At 46.6% G+C, this 9,691-nt stretch overlaps 1 protein-coding gene across 1 annotated transcript in view; it reads left to right on the top strand.

Moving 5' to 3' along the window:
- Positions 1 to 9,691, top strand: part of UBE2G1 (ubiquitin conjugating enzyme E2 G1) — a 43,908-nt gene that overhangs the window by 14,856 nt on the left and 19,361 nt on the right. The window contains exon 2 of the mRNA XM_019545457.1: positions 5,809 to 5,911. Coding sequence (XP_019401002.1) covers positions 5,809 to 5,911 — 103 coding nt within the window. The remainder of the gene's footprint in view (positions 1 to 5,808; positions 5,912 to 9,691) is intronic.

Raw genomic sequence — 9,691 nt, 5'->3', positions numbered from 1 at the left:
TTTTTACTTGCTGTGAACAAGCCTCAGCTTAGCATGACTTTTCCAGATCTTACTATAGTCTTTTAACAGACTTAAGGCACTTGTTGGAGTGTTCATAACCTGTTGTGGAGAGGACTTCCACCAGTCGTCTTGGGAAAAGTATGACAGCACTTGCGGTCAAGGCTCCAATGGGCTGGACGCTGTTATTGAACCCTGTACGATTGCTCACATGTTATCCATACCCCCTCGGACTGGGTGTATTGCCTCAGCATTCCCTAACCCGGCAACTGAGTTTTAGCCAATTAAGTTTCCATAGGCCTCCCATAGTGGGACCGGCGATTGTACGGCCCGAGATGCCTAGTAAACTTACTTTTGCTTAGAGGTGGGGGGGGGGGGTGGCAAAGGGGAAGGAAAAGTCCTTTGTAAATCCAGATTAGAACTGGTCTGATAAGTCCTGAGCTGGGTGTGTGGGTTGAGCATTTGGAACACAGCTTCCCCATCATGCTGTGCTGCTTCGCTGATCCCAGAATTCACTGCTGTCTCTGCTTCAGGCTTTCTGTTCTCCATCTCTCATGTAAATGAATGGTCATCTGGTCTCATCTCAGATGCAAATGAGACCTAGGGCAGTTGTTTCACTCGTCACCCTTATCTGGAGCGTTTTAGGTGCGTCTCTCACTGCATCTTAATCAGTTTGTTTAGCTGGGGGGGACAATTCTTTGTGAGTCAGACAGTCTGTGTCCTGTGTCAGGGTTCCCCAAGAACATGGAGCTGAGAGGTAACGCTGCCTAATGCCCTCCCTTCCTGTGGGGGCCTCAATCTTCCCTTACCTGTAAGAGCTGCTCTCCAGACTGCCTGGCAGCCAAGTGCACATGGTGCCCCCACCTCACTGCCCTCCTCCTGCTCCCTCCCAGCCTTTTGCAGGCTGGAACTCTACCAGCCCGCGGAGAGCTCTTTGCAAAACTGCAAAAAACACGGGTTTCTCCACTAAAATGAGAAACTTGTGTTTTTCCTCTGGTGAGTGGGGAAAATCTGTAGGCTTTTTCTTTCCTTTCTTTTTTCATTTTTTTCTTGTGGGAAATGGAAAACCCGGATCCCTAGTCATAATCATAGCACTAAAAACGAAAGCTCTCCATGACTGGAGCAGTCCTCTGTCCCCATTTTCCCTTCTGTTGGAGATGGGGGGGAAGGGTCTTTGAAGCCTGAGCAGTGACTTGCGGGATGGAAGAAAGCATAGCTGCAGGTTGAGGGCAAATAAATCCCCAGTAGACCATGCAACCAATCTGAAATCAAAATGCAAATAGCATGACTTTCCAGAGCAGGGATGGGCAAAATGCACGCTGCAGGCTGGATGTGGCCCACCAGGCTACTCTGTCTGGCCCACGGGGCCCCTGGAAAAATTTAAAAAATTTAATATCTGTGCCCCTGGCTGCCTGTCATGCAGCCCTCAATGGCTTGCTGAAACTTGCTAAGCGGCCCTCTGCCCAAAATAATTGCCCGCCCCGTCCTAGAAAGGAAATGGGGAAGTAGGTTGAGTGAAGCTTCCAGCAGCTTTCTCTCTAGGATGAAGCTGCTATTTCTTATACTCTTACTCTTCAGGTAGTGGAATGATGGAAACTGCCAGCGCTTGCAACAAGATGTCAGCCATCACTTTTTTCCAGTGCCGTGGTGTTGGGGTGCATGGACAAAGGAAAACTAAACTGTGATCTTTCCTTGACCTCAATTAAGCAAAATATAGCTGTCGTAATCAAAACTGTGTGCACCAGTAGAAGCAATTGTAATACGGGCTGCTTCACCAGTAGCCATAGCTGCACTGCAGCTTCATTGGGCAGGTGGCCATAGTTCGGGGTGGTGGTGGGGGGGTGGTTGTGTGTTTTTTTGGTTTTGGGTTTTTTTGGGAGGGGGGTTGGCATTTGCTTCTACATGTAACTTGCTGAAACTGTACAAGACTCTGAAATTTGGTTTTTGCATTAGGCAGAGTAAATGGCAGTCTTCAGTGAGAGCACTACAGAAATGTTCATGTGCAGTAGCAGACTGAGTGAAATGGCAAGTTGAAAAGTTTAGATGCCATACATAGCTTCTGCATTTAGCTATGAGGCTGTTTCTGCTTAGTCATTTTGTTGCTGCTGCTTTGCTTTTGGATTTGTATAAAGACTATACTGGCAGGAGGGGGAGGGAGCCCTGGTAGTTTGGTGTGAATTGGATTAAATGGGGAACTGTAGCTGTGGCTCATGTTGTTTTTTATCTAGTTTTCTTTCTGGGTGACTTCACAGAAATGCAGTGCAAACAAGTCCTTTTTGAACTTGCTGCCACAGGCTACATTTACAACGCAGGCAAGTTGCACCTTAAATCAAGTGTGTTGACCATGTGCATAACTAAAGTCTTTTCCAGACAGTGTTTTGTGGGCTTTTTTGTTTTATTGTAATTGTTACCCAAAAAAATCTGGCCAGGGAGGCTGCAAGCTAATGAGTTGGGTTTTTCTTTGTTTTCTGTTTCCTCTTTCCGAGGGAGGGGAAGAGCAAGTGGAATTGCTCCTTGACTGAGTATTTTGACTTCCAGCTCAAGTATCGGTCTTCTCCTTTGTGTTCCACTGCCATGATGGTTGACGGGCATGCCCCCCTTTCCCTCCCACTTTGGTTGTGCTCTTAAAAGGATCAGCCCTAGAGGCTGGCTTCTGTTGCCAGTATTTGGAGGTGCTGGGTACTGGGGCTCGCTTGCCTTGATCATGACAGCACATACACACATGAAGCAGTTTAATACTTAGGAACAGTTCTAACAAAGATGCAAGTAGTTTGACTATCTTTGTATATTGGTTTAAATGACAGACATACAAAATGAGTGCTTTTCTTTGTTTCAGAGTCAGGTGGGGCTCTGGTTGTTCATGGCAATACCTGCTGGTAGGCATAGCAAGATGGTAGCTAAGGAGTACGCATGCTAACTCCTGATTGAATAAAGCACAGCTGGATAAAGAGCCAAAGCCCTCCCTTGAACTAGCCTTGGCTGAGTACCTGTCCTTTATTAGCATCAACTGTGGCCCAGCAAAAGAATTACGCATCTTCACCGTGTGTGTTTGAATGCTGAAGGGGGGGGGGGTTGGAGAATGAGCCCCAAACTCTGCAGTATAATATGTATAATAACTAGACTAAGCACCAATAATAGCATGTGCTGCCCTGAAAAGGGGTTGTACTTGATGCTGTAAAAATACTTGGAAGCCCAATAAGAGTAGGTAGAAGTCTCTTCTTCTTCCCATAGCCTTTCAAAAAGTGATGATCAGGCCCAGTGGATAGCTTCAGCATGAATTCAGCTGTGCCATTTGTTTGCAAAACTGTTATGCTTCTTCACCCATTGCATCACTCCTCTTCTGAATGATGGTATAATTCTTTACCTGGGCATGTTATCTCAGCATCCAAGCAGGCTGGATGCTGAAACATGTTGGTAGACCTCTGTAAATAGAAACTTTAGCATTTCCTTCATCTGTGGGCTTGGCTGCTACTTGTCTCTATCCTACTCCTCTAAAGATGGGAACCAAAGTCTTTAGCCTAAGCTGAAATCACAGAACTTTTAGACTACCTGAACAAATAGTTGTAGCATGGACTTTCTAAGCTTACATCCTCGATGTATACTTATTTGGGAAGTTTTTGTTGTTCCTGGGGATCAAAATGATCTTGCAAATGTCCGAAGATTCTTGCCTGGGTGGGTGGGTGGGTGTCATGGTGGAAGGTGGAATATGCTCTCTTATTCACTTCAGAACTACTTCCTAGGTTACAGTTAAGATATTTTTTTTTTTTTTATGCTTGGCTTTCAGATTTCCTTTCAGTTTATTCCAGTTGCAGATCAGACAGCTTCTAGAGTGTATTTAAGGAGTCCTGTAACTGCAGTTCTCGGTTTTTGGTTTTCTGGGGTTTTTTTTTAAGTAGCTACTAGATGGAGTTTCATCAAACCTGTAGCTGATCTGGCTTGTGTAAAAATCAAGTCATCCCCTCTGAGAGGGAAGACGTTTTAGGGAGAACAAAGCTTATCTGACCTCCAAGGAACGATTGGGCAGCAACTTCAGCTGCTGCTCTTTGCAAAACTTCTGCGCTGTAGGAATGCAAATGTGATCTCAAAGTTGCGCTTAAGTATGTAACTTCAGAAAATGTTCCTAAATAATTGGTTCCTCCAGTTTTTTCAAGATAATTTCTCTGAAGGGACAGTGGTATTTGCATTCATCTTAATACGTTAGACCCTTAACATCTAACTGAACAGCTGTAGTGCTGGCTACTTGCTCCTTTGAGTGGTGGAAACCATACTGGCTTCTGTCCTCCTATGATGATTATTGGGGGAGAGCAGCAGTCGGCATAAACCTAGTGGATTTATTGCTGAGCAGTTATTACAACTACTTTTTGCAAATAGTAACTGCTGCAGAAGCCACACCCTCACATCTCCACCTTCATTCCTCGATTCAGATATGTAGTAATTCTAACTTGACTGAAAGTGACTTGAATGCTGACTGACATCTTGAAACTCAAACTTGTTGTAGTACAGTGAGTGGGGGTTTCTTTAGCTTTTAAGAGGCACTCCATTTGAGAGCTTTCTGGAAGTAGACTTAACTGAAATCATCTAAAGACTATTTCAGAAGTGCTCTTGGACTTGTACAGGACTTCCATATAGCAATTAATCATCAGTCTAGAAGCACAAGTGGCAAGATCCAAGTATCTTATCCCTAGTGGGCAAGACTGAAACGCAGCAGATTTAACCTGTAATTCTGTTAGCTTTGGTGTGATTAAAGTCTAACCAGCTACTTGATCCAGATGAATTTTAGCAGCATTTGGCTCCTCAGGTCTCTTGGATTCATTAGCTCCTTGTTCCTTTTGTGAGGGTCAGGTGAGGCAGATGCTCACTCTCTCCACCTATAGCAGGAAATACTCTACAGTCTTGCCTTTTGCATTGTAGCTCTTCATGCTAAATAATTATGATCATAGTTGTTGGAGAATGCAACACAGGGGATGCGACTACACATAGTATTAGTGATGCAGTAAACCTTGGCACAGTTAGCTCAGAGTTGATTGCTCTTGGGTGCCATGTTTACACGTGCACCTGAGACCACAGCACGCTGTGCTGGGTAAGAGCAGCCCCAGCTTACAGGGGACCCAGGAGGTCAGCCTGCTCCCTCCTAGATCACCGTGCTGTGGAGGGGCTGACTGGGGCATGAACATGAGGATGCTTCTTTTTCAAGACAATTTACAGGTATTATTCTTATTTGTGGTGGCATTATTTAAAGACTTTAACTAATGCTGCCAGAGGATAGTACTTCTGTTTTACAAGTAGTGTCCTACAGAGGTGTTTGTTAGTTTTTACTAAGGCCTAGTAGGGGTGTACGTGTAGACGCTAAGACTTTACTGCAGAGCTGATTAATCAGCTCCACGGTAAATCTTGTGTAGGTGCACCGAAGGAGTACTAAACTAAATTTTGGCTTAATTGGTTCTCTAGTACTATCCAGTGACCCAGCAGATTTGTTTTGGAACTTATGCTGTAAAGAGGGATTCCTTTTTTGAGAGGCTTCCCCTTTTTCTGCCACCCCCTAGTCTATCTTCTGAGACCACAAGATAATGATGCAGATGTCTGTTCACCAGGCCCCAGGGTTACTATGTAGAAGTGAGGTAATTGATGGTAGCTGGTAAGGGGTTAAGGCCAGATTCCAACCAGTAATCTCAAAATTGCTCATGATAGGATTTCTTAACCGCCGCACAGAAGTCCACAAAATAACAAGCACATAACAAATATGCTTACAATCACACTCACGCAAGCTTTTTTTTTTTTCTTTTTTTCTTTTTCTTTATTTTTTTTAAACAGAGCTCAACAAAAATCCAGTGGAAGGCTTTTCAGCAGGCTTAATAGACGACAATGATCTTTACCGATGGGAAGTCCTTATTATTGGCCCTCCAGATACACTGTAGTAAGTACTAGCATCATACTGAAGCTGAGTGTCTTTTGTTATTGCTTGCTGACAGATAAGCAGCTATATATATATATATATCTCATTTTTGGGTTAACCCTGAGTTACAGGCAGTAAGATTTGAACTGGTTAGTGCTGGCTTATTGCTGATTCATGTGGCTATATATTTACAGGACTAAATTTTACCTTGTAAATATCTCTGTACTAGCCAAACCACTATGCAAATTCTCCCTCAAAGATAACTACTTAGGAAGCTGTCCACCCTCCCTAGTGCTGTATGTACCATCTTCCCTGGCCCTCTGTTTTGGGAGGGAGAGAATGGAGGGGCTTGTGGGATCTCCTTGCTCCTCTGCACAAGTAAGTAAGTGTAGCAGATCTCTTAATGTTGCTTCTGTCAAAATTTTTATAGGAGGTGAGGAGGCAAGGGGACACACAGGGCAGTAGATTTGAGTAATGCAAGTTGCTGCCTGGTTTAAAAAAAAAAAAAAAACCTCCAAACTCCAATCCACAAACTTAATTCCTCACGTTCCATTATGTAAAATTTGTCTCTCTAAATCTAGAATACTTAAAGCTTCTTTAGTCTGTGTCTAAATGTCAGGTGTTCATTGCTGGAACTACTGAGATTTCCCGTTAAGACTTTTTACAGTAAGATCTAAGTGGCTTCTTAAAGTAGGAGCCACGCTTTAAAAAACAAAGACACAGTGGCTTTTTTTGACAATTGTTCCAGTACACTAATAAAACCTTTTGAGATTTGCAATGAACCTTCTCTTTCTGATTTCCCCCCCCCACCCACACACATAAATACAAACCAAAATCTACATCAGACCTAGAACTCCTCAGCAGTGCAAAATTAGTTCGCTCTAACAGTAACAGGTAACCTTGCATCATCATAGCCAGGGGTGACACCTTAATAAATATTGCTTGGCTTTTAACTGCAATTATAGTAAAGCAGAATGAGCTCACTGTCAAAGGCCTCTTTGAAGCCGTAATAACACTGGAGTAATTTGGTCACAAATAGGGTTTTCCCCTTTGTATTGTTCTGTTTGCTTTGTTTTGTTTTACTTGTGGGTTTTATTCCATATATTTTGATATGGAAGCAGTTGGCTTTGATCTTTTAAACTGATGAAATGCAGAGCATATACTTGAAGACACCAACTGTGCCCACCCAACCCCCCTCTCTCTCTCTCTCCAGTGGTGATACCCATTACAGGCTTACATGGAAGGTAAAACGGGGGCAGGCAATTATTTTGGGCGGAGGGCCACTTACCTGGTTTTGGCGAGCTGTCAAGGGCCTCATGGGTAGCCATGCCGCTTGACAGGTGCCCTGCCCCCTGGTCACCATCTTGGGACCAGTGTCTCAGGGCCACTGCTGGTGGGGCGCAGGCTGGCAGGGGTCTGTGGAGCCAGGCTGAGTTGCACAAGCAGGGAGAGGGGAGGAGCTGGCCCGGCTCCATAGAGCCCCTGCTGGCCAGGATCCCTGTATCCCTGCTGGCACTGGCCCTGGGACACGGGTGCAGGCCCTGTGCTCCCGTGCCCACTCGCACCCAGTGTGCCACCCAGCCCCGCGGTACAGACGGGGGCAGCACGCAGCCCTGATCCCCTGCTCGCCGGCAGGGAAGGAGCTGGTGCTGAGCACGGGGGGGAAAAGCAGCCCCGCACTGCCTGCTGCAGCCTCTCTCAGCCTACACAGGGTTGTCCTGAGCAGGCACAGGCAGCCCCACGTGGGCTGTGAGCAGCTGCAGCACAGGGCATTGGTGGGGCTGCTTTTCCCACGCTCGACACCAGCTCGTAACCCACCCCTGCTGCCAGCTTGGGCCCCGTGTCAGCTCCAGGCTCGCCCATGGGGGCTGCATGTGGCAGTAGCAGCTGCTTGGCACGGAGGCAAGCGGCTCCCCTGCTTGCAGCACCAGGCAGTGTTTGCTCCTGCCTGCTGGAGTTTGCGCACTGGGCTGCACAGAAGTGGTGGTGGCAGCATCACGTCGGCCTACCGCAGCATGGTGGCAGCATCACGTCAGCCTAGCGCAGCACAACCTGTAACATGTTTCTGAACAGGTTCAAGGCCCTCTCCTTTCTTGAGGGATGGTGGGGAGAGCTCTCTCTAAAATGCTGGTCTTCTGCTGGACAGAATTGATCAAGCAGTCAGCTTGCTCTCTCTGGACTTTTCCTAGCCAGGCAGGGAAGTAGCTGCAGAGCTCTCAACGCTGCCCCTCTTTCCAGTGAGGCAAGGGAGAACCTGAGCAATAAGGGACAGCAGTTGCTGCCAAGAGGGAGGTTGGTAGGATGTGGGGATTCTTCATAATAAAGTCAAACAACTTGCTCTAAAAACTGTTGGGTCCAAAAAGGTATAATGTGTAATGCACAGAAGTCTGTCTCTAGAGCAAGGGGTGGTCAAAATACAGCGGGTGGGCAGGATCCAGCTCACCAATTAATTGTATTCACCCTGCAGCTGCCCATGCCGTGCTCTGGATGGGACTGATTTCCTCCCCCCCGCCAGGTTCTCCTTCCAGCCCCACACCCACCAACAGCACTGCCCTGGCCTAAGCCAGCATGCAGTTTCCTGGTAGGCCTGCTATTGCAGCTGCCCAGGTACAGCTAGTCTCCTGCCCCCAGCAGCTTCTCCTGCTGCACTGCTCAGGGAAACTGCAACTGGGCAGATCCTAGCTGCCTTCCACTTGCTTTGCCTGCCTGGTACAATGAGCACTGGCCGAGGCTGGGGCTAGGACTGTGCTGCCAGTGGGCATGAGATGGGTACAGACCGGAGTGGACAGGGCTCGGCCCCATGTAGAGCACCATGGGCCAGACTGGGGAGGCGAGGGGGAGGGCTGATGGATGACACCAGCACTGCACCGCCCAGAGGAGCTCTGCTTCATGTGCTACCCAACCAGCTCCCAGGACCTAGCATGCAGGCAGCCCCCCACAACCCCTCCCCCTACTCTGTATATACACAGTGTACAAGAGTAAGACTTTATTTTGAGCTGATATGCAATCATTTCTATATACACTACTCAAAGACTTGCCAGGATAAAAATGTTTTTGAAATTATAATCTTTCAGAAAATGTAACTTAAACACATTTTATAGATTAAAACATCATCAACTGTAACATATTTTGTGTGGCCCTCAACAACTTACCCAAAACTAAGTGTCCTGCCAGCCAAAATAATTGCCCTCGAGGAACACAAGACTTGAGCCAGGTAGAATAGCTAATTTGACATCCTGGATGCACTCCCACTTATCTGAGTTCAAAACATGCTATTTAATGAAGTTAAGTCTTCATCTCCCTACCCTACCCCGTTGCAAGTCAACTAGTGTGATCTTGATTTGTGCCTGGATCATACTAGAAGTATGCTCAGTTCTGTACTTTTTATCATAAGACTTATGTGTTTTATGATCTGAGAAACATCTGCATGTCTTGTTTGGCCTTGGAAACTACCAGCTGCTGAATCTGCCCAGAATGTAATTAGAGGTGCACCAATACATCAGTCCACGTCATATCAGCACCGATAAAAGGAAAATTGAAATTATCAGCAGTCGGCTTTTTTTGGCTCGTGGCAGGGTTTTTTTTCTAAATGCCGCGTGCATGTGCACAACTGCAGCATGCCCGTGGTCAGGAGTGCAGCCTGGCAGCATGAAGAGAGCACTGTCTGGTCGGTAAGTCTTTGGTGGGGGATGGGGTGCAGATCAAGACCCCTGTAGTGGGGAAGGCAGTAGGGCTGGAGCTGGGGCAGAAGCAGGCACTGCCCAGGTGGAGCGGGGTGCAGGACAGCTAGCAGTTTGTTGG

The sequence above is a fragment of the Crocodylus porosus genome, unplaced genomic scaffold (genome assembly GCF_001723895.1).
Source record: "Crocodylus porosus isolate Cpor-Errol unplaced genomic scaffold, CroPor_comp1, whole genome shotgun sequence".
In the NCBI taxonomy this organism is placed as follows: Eukaryota; Metazoa; Chordata; order Crocodylia; family Crocodylidae; genus Crocodylus; species Crocodylus porosus.
Note: the sequence above shows the minus strand (reverse complement) of the source record. Positions and strands in the feature narration are given on the sequence as shown.